The sequence below is a fragment of the Ambystoma mexicanum genome, chromosome 2q (assembly GCF_040938575.1).
Source record: "Ambystoma mexicanum isolate Mex_15411 chromosome 2q, UKY_AmexF1_1, whole genome shotgun sequence".
Taxonomy (NCBI): Eukaryota; Metazoa; Chordata; class Amphibia; order Caudata; family Ambystomatidae; genus Ambystoma; species Ambystoma mexicanum.
Genome location: NC_090924.1, coordinates 1,012,637,759 through 1,012,662,838, shown reverse-complemented (window position 1 = coordinate 1,012,662,838; position 25,080 = coordinate 1,012,637,759). Strand labels below are relative to the sequence as shown.

Sequence of the window (25,080 nt, the reverse complement as noted above, 5' to 3'; positions counted from 1 at the left end):
CTTGTGAGGTAAAGAAGCTGATGCTAACCCTACAACAGCAACCAAGACAAGTCTCAACCGAGAACAATTGAGGTTACACAACAAGAGGTAAGTTCTCTCAGACTGTACAGTACCTTTGGTTAGTTGGGAATGCCCGGCATCGCAGCCTAGGGAAGTCCTCGGTGAGGAGGTGTGTTTCCTGAAGGAACACTACCGAAGCTTGGAGGTCTTGCATGCGGCGCAGGGTGGACTTGCGCTTTACGGGTGAGTTCATTCCACAAACATTCAAAGAGATGTAGCGTCGCTTGGTATGTGGCGGGGGGGAGACTGTTGATCGCCGTCAGTGATCAGGTGGGTAGCGAGGGGGGCTGGTGATCCATCACTGGTGGGAGACCTCCAGAGGAGGGCTGTAGCTGCTGGCCCGCTGTAATCCGGTTTCAACATTAATCCAACCAGGGCCAAACAAGGCTTAGAACCTAAAAGGCTGTAAAGGGTGGCCCAACAACCAGGTGGGTAGGGAGAGGTCCCGACCCAACAGAAGAAAAAAAAAACCTCAAAATTAACCAGTAGAGGGCAGGAGGGCCTCGGGCCGAAGTGATTGTCCATCCACTCTGCTAGGGCATTACGTGGAAAGCCTGGATGCCAAGAGTGCAGGGTCCGGCATGGAGAGTCAATGTCGGTTACTATTCATGTATGGCGGGGGGATTCCCTCCTTTCGGAACTTTCATCCAGCGGCTATTCTGAGGTTTCGGTGTCGAGCTATGTACTTTGTGTGGTGGGGAGGTGGATGTGTCCTCCTCAGGGGTCGAGGGTTTGCCTCCCATGATGCTGCAGGCTTCTTCGAGAGGGTGGATCACCCTTGACTGACCCTCAAATGTGAACAGGAGCGATGCTGGATAGAGCCTCCGATATTTGATCTTTTGATCTTGTAAGAAAGTTGTTAGTGGTCGGAGAGCTCTCCGCCAATGAACTGTGGAGGCGGCCAGGTCCTGAAAAAGTTGTATGGTGGCTCCCTGGTTTGTAAGATCACCTTGTGAGTGGCTTGCCATCATAATATCTTTTTTTGTGGTGAAAAAGTTGACTCTAGTGATATGGGGTGCTTCTGCAACCACGCAGTCTATGCGTGCGGTCCAGCAGGAGTAGTGACTTATCACAGTCCGGGAGGAGAGTTTGAAAGAGATTCTCGATGTAAGCAGCAAGGGCCCGGTCTGGAATCGAGGCAGGGAACTCTCTGACGCGGATGTTGTTCCTGCGGGACCTGTTTTCCAAATCTTGCTGCTTGCGGTATATATTTTCGGAGTTGTCTTCCAGAGACTGGATTTTCCGTTGTAGCTCTGCAATCTGTGCCGAGTGTTCCAGGACTTGGTCTTCTGTGTCTCTGACTGTCATGATCTCTGCTTCCAAAAGGTCAGGGTTTTCCCAACTCCCTTGGAAGCAGATCCATAACCCAGGTTCCGAGTGCCAACCAGTCCCAATTGGGAACTTTTGGACCCAGTCCTGGCGCCAGTGGCACCAGGCTCATAAATATGCCCAGTCCCAGCGCTGGAAGCGCCGGGCTCATAATGCTTGGGTGGACTTACCTGCAGCAGACCATGCTGCTTACTTGCCTGCCAGTTGAGCCTCTGATCCTCTTCGGTTTGGAACTACTTTTCCTGTTGGGTGGGGCTGGAGCCACTCCCTAGATTCAGAACACTGGAACTCTTCTGGAAGGCAGGAACTCTTTTTTTACCAGGAACTCTTTTCTTACTTAGGCGTGGCTGTGGAAGGAGACACCTAAGCACTACAGGAGGCTATTTAAACCACACCCGGTGGATGAATCTTGCTTTGCGTTATTCTGCACCCTCTGCAGCAGAACGCTCATCGTGTCTTCTGCATCCGGTCCTGGGCCTAAGGAAAAAGGCTTACCATCCTGAATCCAGTCTTCAGCAACACCTATAAAGACAAGAAAGAACAGGTTAGCATTCCGGCATCTGAAAGGCAAAGGCTTACCAACTCTTCGCACGCTCCGGAGGCCGTCGGCGCTGCATCTTGCATCTGAAAGGCAAAGCAAGGTGCGTTTAAAGACATTGGGGAACTTTAATACTCACGTGCCATTACTCCTTTCCACATCTAACCCAGTGGGTATCCCGGCACCCTGCAGCCGCTCCGAACTTGTACCTGCAAAATAAAAAGACAGTTAGAGTGCTTTGTGAAGCTGGCAACAAGCGCTTACTTACGTGCTTCCAGGCGCTTCTATTCATCACACGGGCTCCATCTTCAACTCACTTCAGCCCGTCATCCGCCATCGCCGGAACCCTGCAAAACAAGAGACATCATTATTAAAGACTTTAAAGACATTTGAGTTACTCGAAACTTACCGTTCGTGCAGTAAACGACGGACAGCAGTCCTCTGAAGTCAAGAGGCCTGCGCTACCTATCCAGTGAAGAACCTGGCTACAGCACCCTGCCCCGAGGCAGATGGAGAGCTCGGCATTCACTTACCTAAGGTGAGAGCGTTAACCTGTGGGGGTCTACAGGAGAGGAGAAGAGGAAAGAGATAGGGACACCCCAATAACCCCAGTTCATTAACCCCGTATTTTCTATCTGCAGACATCTTACTCTGCACGTCAGGCATACAGGGCACAGAGGTCCAGCCCAAAGAGCCAATCGGGTGCTGCACATCACCTTTGAAGATACGGTAGTCGCCCAGTCAAGACCGGCGCCTCTGCGAGAATCAGGTGAGCGTTACACTGACCCTGTGTTCCACCTCCTCGACTTGGTTATCCACGCCCTCTATCTTGGTCGTGACCTTCGTCATACAGTTGCGGAATTCCACCTTAATGTCTGCTAAGAGGGTCTGGATATCTTCTTTTGTAGCCCATTGTCCCTGGGGTCTTGTGGGCGATGAGGGTAGGGTTGGGGGGGGATCCAGCTGTTTTGATTTCTCCCTCAGCTGTAGTAGGTTAGCTATATCCACCGACCTTGGGCCCTTGTGTTTAGACATGGCAGTGTCGGGATGGCCGTCTGCTTGAGTGAGCGTTGTCTATGGGCTGCTGCTAAGGAGGGTGGAGTCCAGGTGCCGAGAGGGAGTCCCGTTATGCCCTTGCTGGAAGCGCAGTCTCTGTGAAGTGCTTTAGCAGATGACCCCACCTTGATAATGGGAGCTGTCCAATCACAGCTGGTGGAGGGTGCAGTGTCTCCTGGCATAGTCCCCTGTCAGGCTTCCCCGACCAGATTGCTATGCGGGAGGCGGGGCCCGGATTGTCCTCGGGGCTAAGCTGGTCCAGGCCACAGCGGGGAAGGTAGGGCTGGTGTTACGCCACAGCAGGTTTCAGGTGGTATGAGCTGGGTGGGAGGGGCTCCCAAGGGACCAAGGCAAAGGGGGCCCTGTGGGGCTGCCACTGCAGGTGGAAGCGTTCAAAGCTGGGCTGTCTCGGGGCCTCCCCAGGCAGGTGTTGGGGCCTGTTGAAGGCGGCTGAGTGGGGTGCAGGTCCAGTGGTAGACTGGGCCCGGGTGGTGTTGGGCAGGCTGTTGCCCGCCAGGCTGAGGCAGGTTGAGGCAGCTAGGCGGATAGGCTGAGGCCCTTTCAAGTTCCTGGAGCTTACCAGCTGGAACGAAGAATCTGGGCCACGTCCCCACAGGCTTTGGTGGTGAGTGGAGGGGGAAGGGGACCTCCACGGCATCTTGCTGGGTTCGCAAGGAACGCAGCAGAGCGGCCTGGAGGTGAGCCGCTATCCCGAGCGGGGAGGGGGGCTCCGACAAGCATTGGGGCCGCGGGGCCCGTAGTTGGTAGAGAGGTGGGGAGAGGGCCGAGAGGAGGACCGGTCCCGGGTGCGGGGGAGGGTGGAGGGCCAGGGACCCACTGCAGCAACTCACGCCCCAGAGGTGGAGCCTGGTGTCCCATGTTGCTGGGTCCCGGGGGAAGGCGGAGATCGCTGCAGCGCTCCGGCGTCCTGCCCGCTCAAGCACGGCCCCATCCTCCGCTGCAGGCTGATAAGCTGGCTCAGATGTGGTGGCCGCCCTCCAGAAGTTGCCGTGGCTTGCAGGTGGTCCCCGTCACCATGCTCTGCGTCGGCAGGCTGGGTAGAAGGTTTAGCGGGAGTCCAAGCGAGCCGCAGCAGTTGACTCCATTCCCCAGGGTTTGCATCCCCTCGCAGCCGCCATTTTGGGGAGCGGGTTCCGATCCCAGGCTGGGATTCCTCAATCTAGGCAAACGGGGGGGCTTCCCCTGCCTCGAATCTGGCTCTGTGTCGGAGTGCAGCTTCCCGGGATGTTCTGCTGCACGTTAGACTGTCTCCATGCCGGGAATCAGCTTACAAGATGGGCATTTAATGGGCGGGAAGCCGGGCGTCCCATGGAGCTCTCACTGAGGCGTCTGCGCCTCAAGCCACGCCCCCAGGACTTTTCATTTTTAATCCTGGAGAGAGAGACCTTTTTCCCACTCTATCATGTATTTTACTTTGAACACCGTGTTTCTTTTGGTTTTGGAGTCTGACATACTCCATAGGCATCATCGTTTTACATTGTGGCACACTGCACCTTCAGTGCAGTGGCACAGGGAAGTCCTTTAGATTTCCCAAAGGTTTAAATAGCTTCTCTTGGTTAAACTACTGTTTCCAAGAGCAGTAAAGTGAAATTGACTTTACTTACCTTTTACAACTTTTGTAGACCCAGCGCACACTGCCTTCCATAGAGTGCTGGGGGGGTTACTTAGTATCCCCTTTGTCTACTTTCTCAGGTAACATTTTTATGTTACCCTTTCTACAATTAATGGGTGGTGGCAGTGGTTCACTTTTTCCTACCATTGTGTTTTTACTGCAGGCTCTGTTCGCAGCTGCAGTATAGCACCCATGGGTGCCCACTTTGTCAAAATGGCCTGGTCTTCTTTTTCTGTCATTTCTTGTTGTAAAGGTCCTTCTTGAGATGTACTCTGCGCGCCAAACTAGGTTTGGTCCCTTTGTTTTGTCTTTGGCAGGGTTCACTGGTGAAGCCCGCCTCTGGTTCCAGCGTGTCTGGCTGGCAGGAAGCGAGGGAGGTGCCTGAAACTCCCTGTGCGTAGTCTCCTCGGTTACAGGAATGCACCCAAAGGTGATTGCCAGCTGGCTGTACTTGCAGGACAGCCAACCTGCTGTAGGAGTGACAGCTAGGCTGTGAATGAATGGGAGAGACTTGCATAAAAGGCGAGGTCTTTTGCAAGGAAGGCAGAGTCGACCACGGGACGAAACAATCCGAAGAAGAACTTGGAAGAGAAGCTTGCTGCAACTCCTGGACCGTTGGTTTGCCTGGTGAAGCCCTGCTGCAGTGCCGAAGCTCTGAATTTGCCTCGTCTAGAGAAGCCCTGCAAAGGACGACTTCTCCCCTTGGGTTGGTGGGACCAATCGACCCCAAGATGAACTCGACTGGAAACCCTCCCTCTGCTGGCTGTACTGCCATTGCTGCTGTAGGAACTGAGTGCCAGGGGACAGGAACACCAGAATCAAGTGCATTGTTTTTAAGCTGGTCCCCAGCTCCAGTAAAATCCTCCAGACTCCCTCGAAGCAGGGCTGACCAAGCCTGAGCCACCTCAACAGAGTGCTGGACCCCAGAAGCAAGGAAGGTCCACAAGGTGTCTAAGAACCACAGTGATGCTATTTGCGAGAAGCTGAAACCGCAAAGTGCCACCGATCTGAATTTGCACATAGCTGCCGCCAACCTTTGAATTGTAGTGCAGGAGTCCCCAGACGTCGTCCCTCTTTTCCCCACGACTGATGCCCAGGTACAACAGGATCTGCCATACTACAACAGGAGCAGAAGCCAGCTGGAACCAATTTCTTCAGACCTAAGGTACTGTGAACTTAAGGGTTACTTACCTCTTGTCTGTGTAGCTTGCCTGTTCTCAGTTGAGACCTGCAGTTGCTGCCTTTGCATAGTTGCTTGCAGCTTTGCCCATCACACGCCTCCCAGCTTGTGGCCCAACAGTGATTTCTTTTTCAACAAACTCTCTGTAACTTTGTGCAAGACGTTTTACTTACCTTCAAGAAGTGCCTCAGCCCCCCTAGACTTTGCTCATGTGCCATTAGCTGTCCTGGCTCCCTGCAGGCTCTTCTAACCTCTGACTTTGTCTTTTAACTATGCCTCCAAAAAGTCATACATACCTAAGCTGGGAAAGGGTTAATCTGCATTGCATTGGGGGCGTTGGGGGTGTTAAAAAGTGCTTACGTGTTTGAGAAACTTGTTAACCATTGTTTCCTTCCCTAACCCTTTCCTTTTTGCCATAACTTCAGTATTGTCAATTAATTGTGAAAAGTGATGATATAATGTCCAGTGTCCTAGCTGTTGAAGTCTGCTCGGGTGTAGGAAGTCTGTGTGCCATCCCAAAAGGGTATGTACTTACTTTATTGAACTGAAGGATTGTATTTTGAAGTGTAGTTTTATTGTTGCCAATAGCTCCCTTTTTAAAGAAGGCTTATTTTAAAACTGACTGTTAAAGTAATAAATAATTTATCAAGAAACCTTGAGTATAAGTGTTATTTGGATACTTGTCACTGTGAAACTCTATATTGCAACCCTACAGCTCACATTGACCCCGCTTGAGATGAGCCTGGCTGCTCAGTCACTCTACCAACTTGTGTAGTATAGACGTATACCAAAGGTTGGGTTACCTATTGCCAAGAGGACAAGGCTGGTGTAGTCTCCCACAGGGTTACTATATACAATCTTGACACACACACACCCCACGCCCTTAGTTGACTTGGCTCTCTCCCCCATGACTCCACTGGAGAGATGATTTCACACTTGCTCACCACTCCCCCTACCGCACCTCTCAAAACATGCGTCCGTCACCTTCCCTGGTTCGGTGTAGAACATGTCCCCCTTTTTGATGCAGATCCAATCTCCCACTTCAATATCCAGCTTTTTCCTTCCCAACCTCTCACCTTTCTCACCCACTCATTTTTGTTCTTAACCATCATATCTCTCACGTCTTCCACCACGGAATCTGATTCTCGATCTCTGCCCAAATATGGTGGTGAGAGCCTGGTGTAGGGCTTCCTTCCCCTCATTAATTCAAGTGGGCTCACCCCCTCTATGCATAGGAGGAGCCAATCGCAAGGCGTACAACCTATCCCTCACCGCCATTTTTCTGTCTTTTTCACATGCTCCCACCATCCGTACCGCTTCCATCACACAACGATTGGCTCTTTTTACCGTACAATTTGTCTGAGGTTGATGCAATGCTGTTCTGTTATGTTTCACACCACACAATCTCAAGTATTCTTGGAAATATCCACCATGAATTGTCTCCCAATGTCAGTCACTATCGAAACAGGGAAACCTTCCCTCTCAAAGATACACTGTAGAAACTCAACCATATTTTGTGCAGTTAGGTCTTGCACAATCTGAAATTCTGTCCACCTCGAGAATAAATCCACCCAGACAATTGTAAATCTTCCATGGCCATTCCCCATATCGATTGGTTCTACGATATCCATTGCCAACTCACTCCATACTTTGCTTGGTGCCTCAACATATACCATAGGTTGTTGCTTAGCCAACACATTCTTACCAGATACATCACATTCAACACATTTTCCTACCATCCTTTCCACATCACGATCAAATCCCCTCTCAAAAAACTCTTTTGGTCTTGTACACACCCATATGTCCTTCATGTCCAACCTCCACCAATCTCCTCCTTAAAGTACTAGGAACCACCACACGATCCCACCAATACAAAATGCATCTCTCACACAGAACTCAGATCTCACTTCCTTCCTTCTTGAACAAAGACCACAATGCGCACCACACACCTACCCATTCCTCTTGTGTAATCACCCCATCATGTGATACAAATACCATATCATTAATACTATCCTCCACCAACACGTCCTGGATGTCCCACTCATCCTCATAGTCTTGACTCATGGTCTGCCCTCAGTCTCTTTTCCTGGAATAACCTCCACAGCGAATTTGTGCCCCTGCAACCTAGCCACCCAACATGCCACCTTCCTTGATACTTTCTCCACCCCCTTCTTCTCAAAGATGGTCTTGAGCGGTCTAGGATCGCTTCTAATGGTGAAATTCATTCCCCACACAAAACTGCAAAATTTCTCGACACCCCAATGCAAGCCAACAACTCTTTCTCTAAGACGAAGTAATTCTCCAGCATTGGATCTTTCATGGATTCACATGCTTAGAATATTCCCCGTCGTCAGGCTGGGAATCCTCGGTAAGTTATATAGACATTTTCCATAGGAAAAATTCCGACACTTTTGTGTCCTATCTATGTCGTTTTGGGCTGCGCATGCCGGTGCCACTAGGACGTAGGGGTATATATAGCGCCGCCCCTGCGGCTCCCTCAGATTTCAACCGTCTTCCAAAGTGGTGGGATTACCTCGCGCATCTGCTATTTGGTTAGGTTGTTCTTTCTACTTCTGCGACTGCTTGTTCTTCTCAAGAGAATGTCTCGAAAGGCGTTGTTTGGTCCGTGTACTACGTGCGACCTTAAGGTGGTGTACGAAGGAGATGGTCATATGGACTGCATTTACTGCCTTCATCCTCACCACACGGCGGACACTTGTGAAATCTGTCAGGGTTTCTCCCAGAAAACCCTCAAAGATCGAAAAAGACGCCTGGTCGATTGGCTCAATGATGGAGCGGGTGCGTACCCGGCATCGGAGGTGGGCTCCACGGCCTCAAAAAGTAAGTCGGAACCCCCGACGAAGAAGGCACGTGCTGCCGAAAAACGAACCTCGTAGTCGGCCGAAAAACGAACCTCGGAGAAACATTCGGAGAAACATTCAAAGGCCGCCTCCTCTTCACACAAGGCGCCGTCTTCTTCCTCCTCATCTAAAAAGGAGAGTTAAAGAACCATCTAAATCCTCCTCAGGAGACAGTCATAAGTCTACCTTGAGTAGAGAGGCCACGGCCAGCAAGTCGGCCCCAAAAGCGGCGGGAACACCTCAAGGCCCTGCGCCACTGGCTTCGCCGACGACCCGCTCGTCGACGCCTGTGTCATCGGCGGCTCCTCCCACATGTCAGACTGCGGTGGTAGGAAACATATCGTCGACGGTGGTCCCGTCGATGGGATGGCAACCAGAGGTTTTCGATCCCGTCCCGCTGGAGGCCCTGCTTCAACCAGAGGCGACTTTCTCCATCTCGTCGGCTGACGAGGAACGCGACACGGTCGCGCGCTCAACCGATCTGGGTCTGCAGCCGACCAGCCCGATGTCGCTCTTGGGTGTGGGTTCCATCCCTACTACCTCGTCATTACTGAACCCCCAGACGGTTCTGTCCTTGGAGGTGCTAAATACGCTACAGAAACTATTACAGCGTTTGGACACACAAATACCCCAGCCTGGGGCCCCGACACGGATACAGTCTACGCCATTCGTCGACGAGCCGGGCCCAGCTCCTCGCTCGGCGACTAGGATTACGGCCGCTTCCCACGCGCCGCAAGATTGCCCTACCCTGCAAGAAGGAGAACTACAGGACTCTGACCGTGAGGGATCAGGTTCAGACATCTCACTATCCCCCTCAAGGGACCCAACTTGGGACTCTGAAGCTGAGATGGAAGCTCGGAGAAGCCCGGCACAGCCATCGCCACCTGATGACGTGGGTGCATTCTATACCATGATGAGGAAGGCGTGTTCGGAGTTTGGCCTAGTCCCTGAAGTGGAGAAAAAGGATGGTTTTCTTTTTGATCATATGGGCAAGAGAAGGAAATCCATATTCGCCATCCCGATTTTGGATCATGTCTGGCAAGAGGGCCTGAAGACCATGCGGCACCCGTTCTCTGAACCGGCTGGGAAAGGTTGTTTGGAGAAGAAGTTCAAGGCTCCAGAATCGACTCCCAAGTGCCTGACGTCTCAACCTTCGCCGGAGTCGGTGGTATCGGCGGCGGCGGCGAGAAAGGCCAGGTCTCAACATAAATGCACGACCCCTCCAGACAACGAGGCCAAGAGACAGGATGCTTTCGGCAAGAAGGTGCTGTCCGTCGGCGCGACTACAGTTAAAGCAGCCAACTCCTTGGCGATTATGTCTAGGTATGACAGGGAAATGTGGCACCGACTGGCTCCTATCTTGGAGCATTTGCCCGAGGAACATAGAAAGACTGCAATGTTGCTAGTGCGGGAAGGAGAGGAGGCCTCCAACCATGCTATAAACATTGCTGTCGACCTAGCCGAGTCCAGTTTTAAGCAAATCAATAATGGCGTAGTTCTACGTAGACAAGCCTGGCTCAAGTGCACTACGTTCAGACCGGAGGTGCAATATAAAGTCTTGGATATGCCGTGTGAAGGGGAGCAACTGTTCGGTGAAAAAGTTGATGAGGCCTTGAAGGGCATGAAAGAGGATACTGACACTGCACGGTCACGCTGAGCCCTCCAGAGTGGTAGGAATTTTTGTTCCTTTCGTCCTTTCAGAGGGGCCTCTGGTAACTCCCGGTTTGGGTCATCTAGAGACCGAGGTTTCAGCAGACCCTCCTACTCGTCCCAAGGCTACAGGTGTGAGGCCCAATCTTCTCGTAGAGGCAGAGATTACCAAACCTCCAGACGGCGGGATGCCTACTCTTCGTCGACGAAAGATAAACAAACGAAGAACCAACATTGACATGCTTCAGGGCGTCCTGGGGAGTCGAGTGTCTCGTCGCATCGACGAGTGGGAGCGCATAACTGACCGATGGGTTTTGGACACGATTAATCTGGGCCACTCTACAGTTCAAGGGCAAGCCACCTCACATTCCACCGGTGTTCTCGGCCCAGCCCCACCTTCAAATACTACTGCAGGAGGTGGCGCTTATGCTGCAGAAAGGGGCTATAGAACTGGTCCCGGTGGCAGAAAAAGGACAGGGAGTGTACTCCCGGTACTTTGTCGTCAAGAAACCAAATGGAACATGGCGTCCCATTCTGGATCTACGAGCGCTCAACAAACTGCTCAAGAATTTAAACTTCAAAATGCTGACGCTTCAGGAGGTGATCCGATCGATACAACCCGGGGATTATTTGTCGTCGCTAGACCTTCAGGACGCATACTTCCATATCCCGATGCGTCGAGGGCACAAAAGATTTCTGCGGTTCTCCGTCGGACGAACCCACTATCAGTTCAAGGTCCTCCCGTTCGGCCTAAAATCGTCCCCCAGGAGGTTCACCAAATGTCTGGCTCCAATAGCAGCCTGGTTAAGAAAGGTCACCATGTGTACCCTTATTTGGACGATTGGCTAGTGAGGGGACTGTCTCCAGAAAGGGCACAAGAAAGCCTAGATGCCACCCTGTCCCTCCTGCAACGTTTGGGCTTCACAGTGAACTTCGACAAGTCCTCGTTAAAGCCTTCAAGGACCTTGGTCTTTTTGGGGGCAGAGTTCCACACACAGTCGGGACTGGTGAAGCCATTCGTCGAAAGGATTCACAGACTGCAACAAAAGGCATTGGAATGGGAGGTCGACACCAGAGTGTCAGTACGAAGGTACATGTCCCTGCTAGGGATCATGTCGTCCTGCATACCCTTGATAAACAACTGTCGCCTGTTCATGAGGCCTCTTCAGGAATTCTTGGCAGATCGATGGGCACAGAGTCGAGGATGCTGGTCGGACAAGTTGACCATCAACGGCCAGCTCGTGCAGGCGCTTCAATGGTGGAGAATCTCCATACACCTAACTAAGGGAATGCCCTTACTGGAGCCTGCGTTCCAGAAGACAGTGGTTATGGATGCTCCTCTAACTGGGTGGGGAGCTCATCTGGACTCCTTACAGGTTCAGGGTTGTTGGTCATCGGAAGAGTCCTCCCTCCACATCAACCTGCTAGAGTTGAAGGCGGTGCGTTGGGCCCTAAAATCCTTTCTGCCACAGATAAAGGGCTCAGTGGTGAGAATCATGACGGACAACACGACAACAATGTTTTATCTACGGAAGCAGGGAGGAACTCGCTCCAGGAGCCTGTTGACGGAAGGCCAGGAGATCTGGCATTGGGCCCTACAACACGACATACATCTGTTAGCGTTCCACTTACCAGGTGTAAAAAATGTGCAAGCAGACGCTCTCAGCAGAGAGATGAATTGTCTACACGAATGGGAACTGAACGATCAGCAACTGCACCGTGTCTTCGCGGAATGGGGTGATCCGGCCCTCGATCTCTTTGCGACGAGAGACAACAGGAAATGCTCCCAATACGCAAGCAGGTGGCCACAACAAGACTCGCTAGGGGACGCGTTCTCCTTCCGTGGACGGGCAAGTTTCTGTATGCCTTTCCCCATTCCCTCTCATCCGTCGGACTCTGCAATGGATCCACAGACATCCTTGTCGGGTGATCCTGGTGGCCCTGTATTGGGCCAGACAAGTGTGGTTCTCCGATCTACTTCACCTCTCAGCGGCAGAACCAATGAGGTTCCAGAAGATCCCCAACCTTCTGTCTCAGGAGAAAGGTACCGTTTGGCATCACGACCCGGACAACCTCAGTCTGACGGCCTGGCTCCTGATTTCGCCGAGTTTGGCATGTTAGCGATTCCAGCGGATTGCCGTCGTATTTTGCAAGCCGCAAGGGCACCTTCCACGAACACTTCATACACATACAAATGGAAAAGGTTCTGCAATTGGTGCGCAGGTCAACCAGGTCTGGTCCCGCGGGCGATCACACTGGAACAACTCCTACCATACTTGTTGCTCCTGGCAAATAACGAGTTATCTGTTTCATCCATAAAGGTGCATCTAGCTGCCATCTCGAGATTTACTCGGACGAGACATTCCACTCCACTGTTCAGTGACCGCCTAGTTAAACACTTCCTTAAAGGGTTGTTCCGAACCTTTCCTCCCAAGAAGAAGTTTCCTCCGATCTGGAGTCTGAACCTGGTCCTGGCAGCCCTGATGAAACCCCCTTTTGAACCAATGTCATCGACATCATTAACATCATTAACATTTTTGTCTTGGAAATTGGCTTTCCTGGTGGCCATTACTTCTGCTTGACGCCTGTCGGAAATACAAGCTCTAATGATCGACCCTCCGTATTTGAGGTTTTTCAGTAATAGTCGTGCTGGCCACTAACCCGCATTTCATACCTAAAGTACCTTTCATGTTCCATAAACACGCTGCTATAGTGTTGCCTACATTCTTTCCAACACCGTCTTCAGTGGCAGAGAAGACTCTCCATCCATTGGACGTGAAAAGAGCTTTGAAATTTTATCTCCATCGCACTCAAAGCTTCAGAGACAACTCTTCGTAGCTTATGGTCCTGCGGCTAGGGGTAAAGCGATTTCAAAACAAGGACTATCCAGATGGGTGTCTTCGGCCATTTCTTATTGTCATTCCAAGGCCAGAGAGCCGCTAGAAAAGCGTCCAAGGGATCTACATCGTCGTCGACGGCTTTGTGATCCGGAATTCCGCTGGGGGATATCTGCCAGGCGGCTTCCTGGTCGGTACCACATACGTTTACCCGACATTACTGTCTCGCACAGCAACATGCTCAAGATACACAGATGGGACGGGCAGTACTACGTCACCTGTTCCAGTAAGGTAAGCCCCAAGTGGGGTTGCAGCCTTCGGGAACTATGCTTTAAAGTGTCGTGTCTTTTACAGTTAACATGCTATAATGTAATGTGTTGCCATAGTAAGTGGGCACTGTGCTTGTTGTGATGTTGGTTTCCATACATGCCTCCAATGTTGGGGGATACTGCTATACAATCTATTCTAAGCATGTGAATCCATGAAAGATCCAATGCTGGAGAAGGGAATAGTTTCTTATCTGTAACTCCATTTCTCCAGCATTGGTAGCTTTCATGGATTCACGTGCGCCCGCCGGCCTCCCCTGAGCATGCAAACCAGAGATCCCCCCCCCATACTACTTTGGGGGCTGAAATCTGAGGGAGCCGCGGGGGCGGAGCTATATATACCCCTACGTCCTAGTGGCGCCGGCGTGCGCGGCCCAAAACGACATAGATAGGACACAAGTGTCGGAATTTTTCCTATGGAAAATGTCTATGTAACTTACCGAGGATTCCCAGCCTGATGACGGGGAATATTCTAAGCATGTGAATCCATGAAAGATACCAATGCTGGAGAAATGGAGTTACAGGTAAACTATTCCCTTCCTTTCTGCTCCCCTTAGCATTTTTGGTGCAGAGCATGATAACCATGTCCTGGCCATCCTTCCCAACCTGGGTTAATATCACACCAATACTAGTCTCGCTGGCACCTGCCGAAATGGTACACCTCTTTCCAAGCAGCACTCCAACTAAGGTGGCTAGTGTTGAAACATAAAACTAAGGGAAAGAGAAATGGCAGGAGCTCACCCTGCAATGGAAGCCTGAAAAAAAGCTGAGGGCACCCAAAAGAAATGAGTGGTGTAGTTGAGTGGGGCAAACCTCTGCTTCAGTCCTAATCAAATAACATCCATGCCGGGGGCCTTATTAATCAATGCGGGAAAGATGCAAAAAGAGAAACGTTTCCGACACTCTTTAGAGGTGTTGGTACCGCCTCTTTAATCTTCAGTACGGTGGGAGCGAGGTACTTCCACATTGTTGTCTGGTTACCACACCAAAATTCCCTCAGGATATTTTGATGATTGCTCTTACAATACCAGAATACTTCTGTTTGGTCTGAACTCTGCAATCCACTTCTTTATTATGTTTTTTAACCAAGTGGTGGCATCATTGGCTGTTACCAAGCTGTGTTGAAATGTTCACATCTGCCCCTTCAATGACTCGTTGGTTAAATGACCATCTCGTTCATAAACCACTTCATATATGGCCGTTGGTCAAAACCTCAATGCTACCTTTTCTACTTTCCAGTCGCCTCCCTATTATCATGGCTATTCTGGACTTGGAATTGGGGAGGAATTTCCTTCTTGCAGAAAATATTTTACCCTCGTAATAGGGTAGCAGCCACTGCTACTATCTACCATACTCTTGGATATGCATTGTCGTTCACGAGGGTCTAACGGAGAGGAAACTGGATCCAACAAATCGTCTTCCTGGAATGTTTGGTCCTATTTTCCTTTTGTCCTGATGGGACCTGCTCACTTTACACATTTGTCAGTGCCCATCAGCATAGACTGAGGGCAATATTTGCATGCAGTGGGAGCCAGGGTGTGGTTGGGTAGTGGTTGTGTGACAGAAATTGTGATGATACGTGCCTGACATGTTTTGTTATGCCTCTTTAAAGTGAGCTAACGTACCGAGATAGCAACAAGTACGCACAATGCATTTCTTGTTTCCATAAGTCAAATCCTTTTGTCATGGCCTTGCTACATTTTAAAATGTTGTTTTAAAATGTTGTTTCAATTGTCAGTTTTGACAATATATTTCCTGTCACTAGCTTCACCTGAAGAGTTCTCATTTGCAGTGTCTGTCTGCATTTCTTCACCTCTTGCAGTTATGAAGCTACTGAATAGCGTTTTGGTGCACTATGGGTTTAAAACAGTTTTGCCGACAACACATTATTAATATAAAGATGTTGCATCAAAAATGTCCTATTGCAATAAGTGGTTTTGAAAAAGTGTACTTAGTGTTAATATTCATGGAAACCTGATAGGCAAGGCACTACATTGACCCTTCTTTATCTGATCTTGCATATGCTGCAATCCTGAATTTCCTATAATAAATGATCTGGGTGTTATTTTTATCTTGCTCTCAAAATGCAGAATCAATTGCTTTCCGATTAAGACGTAACCCTTTTCTTTATTTTTCGAGAGATGTATGTTGAAGCCCTATATTTTTTAATATAATTTTCAAACTTTTCAATTATAATACTGAGCGTTTTGTGAAGGAATGTTCTTTATATATTTTACAGTGAAAACTGAGAAGAAGACGGTACAATTTAGCGATGAAGTACAAGTAGAAACCATAGAGCCTGAGCCAGAACCTGTTTTTATTGATGAAGTAAGTATAGTAAACTGATTTAATCATTTTACACTCAGAAATCACCAACTCTGTGTTGCCAATTTCAGTGGATTTGGTTTGAGATATTTTTATAGCGCTTGTTTCACGAGCTGAATCGAATGACAGCGCAGCTTTTAGTTCCCAGAGCATACATAGCTCAATTGATTAATCAGATGAGTAGTCCTATTTCTAGATGCCAAAATTACACTATTTATTTTAGCATTTATTTGCAGCGCACATAACTCGAAGGTATCTAGGCGCTAGTTTCATTGTGGAAAGGCAGGTTATTTATAACGCGCTCATTTCCTTTTATTTTTTTTTTTAAAGCCACAGGTCCGGGATTCGAACATGTGTTTTCTCAGTGTGGTCTTGCTTCCAAGACCTGCGCGTTGCCAAAGAGCTATCCTCCCGTCCCAATAATAATAAGATATAATGCAAGTCCAGGCATGTATAAACTATGTAAAGCAAGTCTGGGTGTGTGAGATGTTTACCTATAATCGCTTTAAGTTAGATCTATCTTTGCCAGATATGTTGAAGTGCCTTTTTGTATTTTTTACAGGTTCATTGAACTGCTTCATAGGGCTGATAAGTGTGAGGGGGTCAGTAATGTGAGGTGGACAAATGCTTATATGTTTCTCAGTATTACACATTTTATTGAAAGAAAAAGATGCAAAATAAATCCTCGCTAAACCATATCAGGGAGTTCTCTACCTAGTCTGAAAGCTAAGAGAATAACTCCCAACAGAAACAAACTGGCTCTCACACTAAACAACAAAATATGTAAAGTAAATTATCAACATAAATGAATGAATAACACACTTCCAGTAATTTGGATGACCTTCATCTGTCCTGGGTAAATCCCTTCCCCAGGATTGTTCAAAGTCAATTTTCCCAAATGTTTGAACCAGTTCTTGCAAGTTCCAAATGAAATAAAATGGGAACAAACAAAAATGTCAATGATAACAGTTCTTCAGCTTTCAGTTAAAAATATCCTTTCCAATTCTAGCCATGGAAATAGCACCAATGGTAATCCTGGATATCTTCTTCCAAGATTACCGTTAGGGAGAATTCTCATTTCTGTGCGAATTCCCTTCAACCTTCGAGACTGCCAGCTCTTTTGCTGGACTTTGACTTTTTTTTTATTTCAACCCTGGAGTGAGTGAGCCCTTTTTCTCACTCAATCATGTGTTTTGATCTGATTTGGATTTTATATTTCCTTTCTTTTTGGAGTCTGACAAACTCCATAGGCATCTACTTTTTGTATGGTGACACACAGCACCTTCAGTACAGTGTCGCAGAGAAATCCTTTAGATTTCTCTTCAGGTTTAAATACCTTTTCTTCGGTGAACTACAGTTCCCAAGAATAGTAAAGTGAAATTGGCTTTACTTACCTTTTTCTCTTTGTAGGTCCAGCACACCCCATTTTATGTGGAGTGGTGGTGGGACCCGGTTGCCAGTTATATGGTCGAAAACAAAAGGATCGAATGTCTTTTGATCGACAGTAAAATGATGGAAAAAAGGGTCGATTTTTATTTATTTTTTTTATTTTATTTTATTTTTTTAATGGGGGGTTCCCCCCAACCCACCGTTTTCTTTATTAAAAACATTTTTTTACCAACTCAAACTACAAATATATATAAATAAAATTTAAAAAATTCGACCTTTTTTTCCGACCATTTGACTGTCGATCAAATGGTCATTCGATCCTATGTTTTCGACCATTTGACGGGACACCCTTAGTAGCCCCTTTTCTTACCTACTCATGTAACTTTTTTTATCTTACCCTCACTACTTTAAATGACTGGTGGCAGTGGTTTAGTTTTCCTACCATTGTGCTTTTCTACCGTAGGCTGAATCATCTGCTGCAGTGTAGCACTGATGGGTGATCATTTTGTCAAAATGGCCCTGTCTTCGATTTTCGCCATTTTCTGTTTGTGATGCCTGTCTTGGGTTTTACTCTGTGCGCCAAACTAGGTTTGACCCCTTTGTTCGTTTAGTCTTTGGCAGGCTTCAGTACTGAACCCCGCTTCTGGCTCCAGTGTGTCTGCAAGGGCAGGAAGTGAGGGAGGTACCCAAAACTCCCCTGTCCTTTGTCTCCATCAGTGATCGAAGTGAGGGGGAGCGGATGGGAGCGGTGCTCCTGTACTTTTTTTTTTTCTCCATTACCATTCCTATACTTTTATTTTAAAAAGAAACCGCTCCGGAGCGCTCCTTTTTAAAGTGAAAGTATAGGAACGGTTGCAGCACTGCACTGTCTGATGCAGGCTGCAGACATTAGTCAGATGGCAGAGCCTTGGCCCACACCTGCGCATTGAGGTGCAGTGCCGTTAATTTCTGCACATGCCCCTCACTATGCGCAAGCTTGGCCCAGTGACTAGCAGCCTCTGTCAGAGTTGGACTGCACCAGGCCTAGAATTTACCTCCTGCAGGCTGCGCTGTCAGACAGGTAGGTAAAGGGGGGACACAGACGGAGGCGAGTGTAGTGGTGGGTCGGGAGAGAGGGACGGTTCAGTGCTGTGCCTCTCTCCCGACCCGAGCAGCATATTGTACTGCACTGCAGTAGTGCAGTGAAGTGTGCGGCGGGAGGTCAGGGGCCAGCCAGGCCAGATGACTAGTGGGTCGGGAGAGAGGAACGTTCAGTGCCGTGACGTCCCTCTCTCCCGACCTGAGCATTTTTTATTTCATTTTGGTGCGGGAGAGCGGTCACAAGGCCAGGCCAGGTGCTGGATCGGGAGAGAAGGATGGTTCAGTACTGTCCCTCTCTACCGACCCAAGCATATTGTACTGCACTGCAGTAGTCTGCAGTGCAGTACAATATGTCTGCAGTGCAGTGTGCGGGCAGGATTGCAGGGGCCAGCCAGGCCAGATGACTAGTGGGCCGGGAGAGAGGGATGGTTCAGTGCCGTCCCTCCCTCTCTCCCGACCTGAGCATTTTTTATTTCGTTTTGGTGCGGGCGGGAGGTTACAGGGCCAGGCCAGGTGCTGGGTCGGGAGAGAAGGACGGGTCAGTGCTGTCCCTCTCTCCCCACCCGAACATATTGTACTGCACTGCAGTAGTCTCAGTTCAGAGGATAGCACCCAGAAGCTGCGTGTTTCCACGTCTGCGGCAGTGAGAGACTGTGGCCCAATATGGGCCAGTTTTATGAGTTACTTAACTATGCGGATAGTAGTTTTGACCAGTGTTGCTGAATAAATATTAATTAAAATGCACAATTTTTGTCCCATTTAAAATAAATACCTCCCCCTTGGGTAAACAGTGTCACAAAAAGAATGAATTGCCATTTGCAACTGTGGGTCACTTTTTCATTGGTGCCCAAGACAATTTTATGGCCCAGTCCGACCGTGGGGGTAAATGAATACAATTGAGAGCGGATGGGTAAAGCTGGAGACCACATGAACCCAGAGCATTCGCAGACTAAGGGCATCCATTGCTTTTCTTACCTATGCGAGCATAGCCAGGCGCCTAGAAGCTATCCAGCAACCTGGTATTATAAAAATGCTTCAAAAATAGAACAAACACACAGGCGAATAATTAAACTGCATTGCACTGGGTAACACAAGCAACCCCTGCACCACTTTTTTACAATATAATGGGAAATACAGTACAGCTCTAAGTGAATGTTTATTAAACATGTTCAAAGTACGCTGTAAATGGAAAGTGATTCTTACCTTAATCTGGTCCCATACAGGTGGTAGAATGAGAATCATTTTTAGGGGGGGGGTTGCTGAGATAGTTTGCTTGTGTTTCCCTCGAGGACACTAATCCAAGGCCTCCCAAGTCAGAGCGCCAACGCCGTCTCCTGGGATGAACAGCCTCTTCCTGGCAGGGTGCGGGCAGGAGGTCAGGGGCCAGCCAGGCCACCCATAATGTCTATTAGTTTGATGCTAAAAACTAAAGCTTGCTTTGATATCCTTAGTTGAATATTCTTAAAATCATACATAACACCACGTCATGCCGGAGGTTTGTGACAAATCTCCAAACCTAAGTGAGTTTATGACACAACTTATTTTATTGTGAGTGTTTCTTAAATAGCTGAAAATAAAGACGGTAAATAGATATTTTGCCTTTTGCATCTTATTGTTTTCCATTTAGGATGTGGAAAATAAAAGGTACACTGATATTATTTTGGCCCAACATGCTGCTATACGAATGTACATGTTGTCATGATGCTTTACTGTGCAATTTGTGTATTTTGCAAGTAAACTCTATAGGACAGTATTATTGTAGGTCTTGATTGACACCCAAAACTTACATATTTGTTCCAAGTAAAACATGGAAGAAGATGGCCGTGCCCTAATAGCACAGTGGGTTAAAATCCCTGTTTACTGTTTAGCTTAAGTGTGTGATCCTGGGCATGTAATGTAATCTCACCCTGGCTTCAACTGCAAAAATGTGAGTGTGTATAAGTGATTACATTTACACCCTTAGAATAGGACTTGATTTGACAGGCAGACATAGTCTCACCAGCCAATCAGCGCACCAGAGATTCTAGTATAGCGGACTAACTGTGGTTGAACCAACATTACATTTTCTCCCCTGTTGCTCCCAGCCACTGAAGTTGCTTGGTTCGTCCAGAGTACTGCCCCACACTCTGCTATGCTATGATATTGAGTCTTTCATTGCACACCATCTGCCATTCTCACACTTTTTAGGACCTTCAGGATCTGCAAGAAGTGGGTGTTTTCAGACATAGAGGAGAGAGCTGTTTGTAACATTGAAGCTGCACTAGAATAGTCTCATTACAATGAGTCATGAAGTTAGAGGCCCCTACACAAGTAAGTTTGCCACTCCTCCACCCTCTCTGAAGTTAGCGCCTCCTCCAATATTTGAAGAGTTCACCCCACCCTGAAATTTTAGTCTAGGTGCACCCCTATAGCATTCTCACACAACCCGTTCTAAAAGGACAGCAGCTTACAAAACGGAGTGTAAATAATGAAAGAACACATAATTGAAAATGGATGCATGTCGTGATGTGCTGATGGGAGTCTGATCAACGTGCATGCGGAATACACTGCATGATCCCCATTGCTGCAGGGCAGCCCATTACTTAAGAGCTACCCCCAACTGGAAGCTATTGGCCACCCTCTTTTATCTCAAACTTCTTGTTACTTTATTGGGGACGTGCGTAGTCGAAAGTAATTTACGTGTAAAATTTAGATATGGGATTTCAGCCGTCACTGGAAACAACACCAATTTTTCTACAAAATCCATAGCTCCACTACTATTTTTCCCCCACTTCGACCACTGGTCTCCATGGTTACCTGAATGCACCGTCCTGAATGGCTGGCTGTCCTTGCAAAACAGCCACCCTGCTGTGTGAGTGACAGCTAGACTGTGCATGGGAGAAACCTTCTTAACCCTTTAACTGCCATGGGTTTACCCACCCCCCCAGTACCAAGGCCTTTTTTGGTGATTTTGGTATGTTGCCATTCAATGCCTTGTAACTTTTTTGTTACATGAGAAATCTCGGCCAAATTTGGCCCCTTTTTCCCCCACATGTGTGCGGTCGTAACGCCACCCAGGAATCCTAGGTTGCTGTAGGGGGGTGAGAAAAAATAACCAAAAGGGGAGAAAATTGTGTTTTTTTTCCAAAAAATGCCAATAAAATGATGCACAAAGAAGCCTGTGTTTTTTTTCCTTGTAAGAGCTAGGAATAAATGGCTTGCAGTGCTGAATTCCCAATTTTCCTGGCTTTGTAGAACAGGTTGAGTGGAAACGAAAACACATTTTTTTAAAAAGTATGGTTGTCAACCGTTTTGTGAGCGGTAGGTGATTTTGGCCTTTTTTTCCAATAGGACCTGCGTGGACGGAATGGAAGAAAAGGGTAGGAAAGCTGAATGGGAGGACAGAAAGGCATATATTTCTGAAAAGTAGACAAAATTCCAAGTTTAGGAACGGATGATTTGCGCAGGTCAGGCAACAACTATGTAGGGAAAAAATCCATAGTTTGGGGAAAAAGAGAAAATGACCGAAAAAAAAGATGTGGTGGACATGGTTGGCCTGGTATGGCAATGGCTGGTATGAATTTTGAGAAAAACAATGCTCCGCTACATTCCCCCGACTCTTGCAGTTAGGAAATCACACATGTTTTGTAATGTTTCACAAAACAAGCAATACCACAAGCCAAAAACAGAGCCATGGTACACAGGAGTTTTATGCTTACGGCCTCAACAGACGTACTTAGCATGTGTAAATAAGGAAAACCAATGCGGTGAGGAAGGGCAAGCATACATTTTTTGAAAGAGCACAGGCAGACCTTTTGAAGGGTAGGTGATTTGTGCAGGTTACAAAAGTGTATAGGGCGTAACGCAGCGACTAAATGTAGGGCACATTTGGGAAATTAAAGGGTTGTGTGACAAAGGGCAGCAGCAAATGGTCGTAACTTCCCACAGGTGTCCCGACAAACGGTACCTCACATGTGTGGGTGTACCTACCGGGGTGCAAAGGGGAAAGCCTAAAAGACTGCTAACCCCAAGTCCGGCACACCATAGTTTCACGAATTCTGCTCATGCGCACACCCTACAGATTTGAGCCTAGGGTGTCCAAGCCACTAAGGAAAACGGGGAGCCCCATGCATTTCCATCGAAAAGATAACATCTGTGGGAATCCACAGCGGTCTGACTTGCGCAAATCGGCCCAGAATTTTTTACCCAGAACCCCGGCAAAGTCCGAAATGTGGCAAAAAATACACAATATCCGCAAATTTCGCTCTGCTCACCCACCGAAAGATGCTGCCAACAACACATGGCCTACCTTCAACATTCCCACAGGTGTCCAGACGAAAATGGTACCTCATGTGTGGGTGCAGCTACCTGGGCGCCAAGGGGAAAGCCGAAAACGCGACTAACCCCAAGTCTTTTCGAACAGCAGAATTTTTTGAATGTTGCTCAAGCGCACACTATACAGATATGGGCCTAGGGTGTCCAAGCCACCAAGGAATGCAGGGAACCCCATGCATTTCCGAAAAGAGGACACCTGTGGGAATCCGCAGAGGTCTGCCTTTTGCGAATTGCCCCAGTTTTTATTACCCACAATCCCCTACAAAGTTTGATATTTGGTGGGAAAAAACACAATTTTCACTTTGTCGGGGGTTCTGGGTAATAAATTCCGGGCCACTTCGCGCAAGTCAGACCTCTGTGGATCCCCACAGGTGTCCTCTTTTCGGAAATGCATGGGGTTCCCAGTTTTTCTTGGTGACTTCGACACCCTAGGCCCAAATCTGTATGTTGCCCACATGAACAAAATGTGCTGTGCCGAAAGGCTTGGAGTTACCAGTGGGTTAGTCTTTTCCCTTGGCGCCCAGGTAGATGCACCCACACATGTGAGGTACCATTTTTGTCGGGACTCCTGTGGGAGCGCGGGATGGTATGACATCTGTTGTTGGTGACGTGTTTCGGTGGGTGGGCAGAGGGAAATGTCTCTGACATTTGCTGGAAATAAACACAATTCTCGCACATTTCGCTCTGGCCACCCACCGAAACATGCCGGCAACAACACATGGCCTACCTTTCTGCGTCCCCAAAGGTGTCCCGATGAAAACGATACCTCACATGTGTGGGTTCACCTACCTGGGCGCAAAGGGAAAAGCCTAAACCACAGGTAACACCCAACGGGTGTGGGAAGACAACCTACAGAATTGGGCCTAGTATGTCGAAGCCACGAAGGAAAACCGGGAACCCCATGCATTTCTGAAAAGAAGACACCTGTGGGAATCCAAAGATGTGTTACTTGGCAAATCTCCCCAGAATGTATTACCCACAAGCCCTGCCAAAGACCCACATGGGTGCCCATGGCCAGGGACATTACTGCCGACTTTGCTGGAGCTCTGGCTTGCCTGCATTACAGCTTATCCCCACCAGGGAGTCCCAGCAGTGTGCCAATACATTCCCGAAGGGAAAAGCTGTAATGCAGCCCAGCCAGAACTCCAGGACGGTTGGAGGTGATGTCCCCGGCCTTGGACGTCCATTTACCATTTAGGTGTACCGTACCCCAAGCACAGCGGGAGCTCCAGGGAGCCCCGACAGGATCCCCATTCCTCCCTGGTGGGGATATCTGTAACGTAGCACAGCCAGAGGTGCAACCTGGGCTAGCAGACGCACAACCCACATGGGAGACATCCGCTCCCAGGGAAACACCAATGTTCTGCTGGCATGGGGGTCAATTGTCCCAGCCCACCAAAATATCTGCCCATTCCCACCCACACCACCAACAATCCAGCCCCAGTCTCACCCACCCCACTGACAGTGGGCCCTAACCATAGAATAATAAACAGTACTCGCATAACGTTGCAGCTGTAAACCAAACAAAAAACATTTGTTACCTACGGACGCCCCATCAAAAACAAATCTACACTTGTACTTTCCAATCATGCCCCCCCCCCCTTGCAAGCCATCCCTGTTGGTCTACTGAACCTCACCCCCCTGCCCCGCAGTGAAAACACATTTGCCCCTTTCTAGGGGCAGAAATCTGCCCTCAGGGAGGGCTGCACGAGGTGCCCCCTCACACTCCATTTGGGGTGGGGGAGAAGCCCACCCCAAAACGTCATATCGGCCCCCCAATGGATGGGGCACTAAGGTTTGGGCACCCTGGGGGCAGATTGGCAATCTGCGCCAAGGGAAGTTTGGTAAACAAAGAAACAAATTGAAAATGGTAGGCTGTACTTTAGGGGGGGCTGAGAGACACCCTAAACCGCCGGGGAATTTTGTAATGTGGGGGTGCACACCTCCATCCCTTCCCCCAAATGGAGGGGCATCTCATGTATCCCTCCATGGGGGCAGATAAGGGTTGGGCTGTCATGCACTCCTCTCTGGGGTCAGGTGTCCCTTAGTAGCTGCAGATATCTGCCCCCAGGGAGGGCTGCATGAGATGGCCTCCACTCCATTTTGTGTGGGGGGCAGAGGGCCACCACCCCTACCCATTACAAAATTCCCCGGTGGTTTTAGGGTGCCCCACATCCCCCTGCACCCCTAAAATGCGGTCTACCATTTTCAATTTTTCTCTTTGTTTACCCACCTCCCATTGGCGCAGATGGGCACATTGGTGTGCCAATTGCCCCCAGGGTGCCCAAAACCTTCCGCCCCACCCATTGGGGGGCCTGTCTGACGTTTTGTGGTGGCAGATGGGGGCAGATGGACACATCCTTTGGGGGGCTGCCCAAGCTTTCCTGGTGGCCCTCCTGCCCCCCCTCCTGGCCCACCTCATGTACTCCTGCCTCACCCTTTGGGTGAGGGGGAGAGGGCCTCCCCCTTTTATGTAAAGAAAGTCCCTGGTGGCTAGTGACC

General features: G+C 48.9%; 1 protein-coding gene across 6 annotated transcripts in view; it reads left to right on the top strand.

Moving 5' to 3' along the window:
* STAM (signal transducing adaptor molecule) overlaps positions 1-25,080 on the top strand; it is an 876,495-nt gene that overhangs the window by 494,267 nt on the left and 357,148 nt on the right. For all 6 annotated transcript variants that reach the window (XM_069648340.1, XM_069648344.1, XM_069648342.1 and 3 more), the window contains one exon: positions 15,710-15,798. In XM_069648340.1, the coding sequence (XP_069504441.1) occupies positions 15,710-15,798 (89 nt within the window). The remainder of the gene's footprint in view (positions 1-15,709; positions 15,799-25,080) is intronic.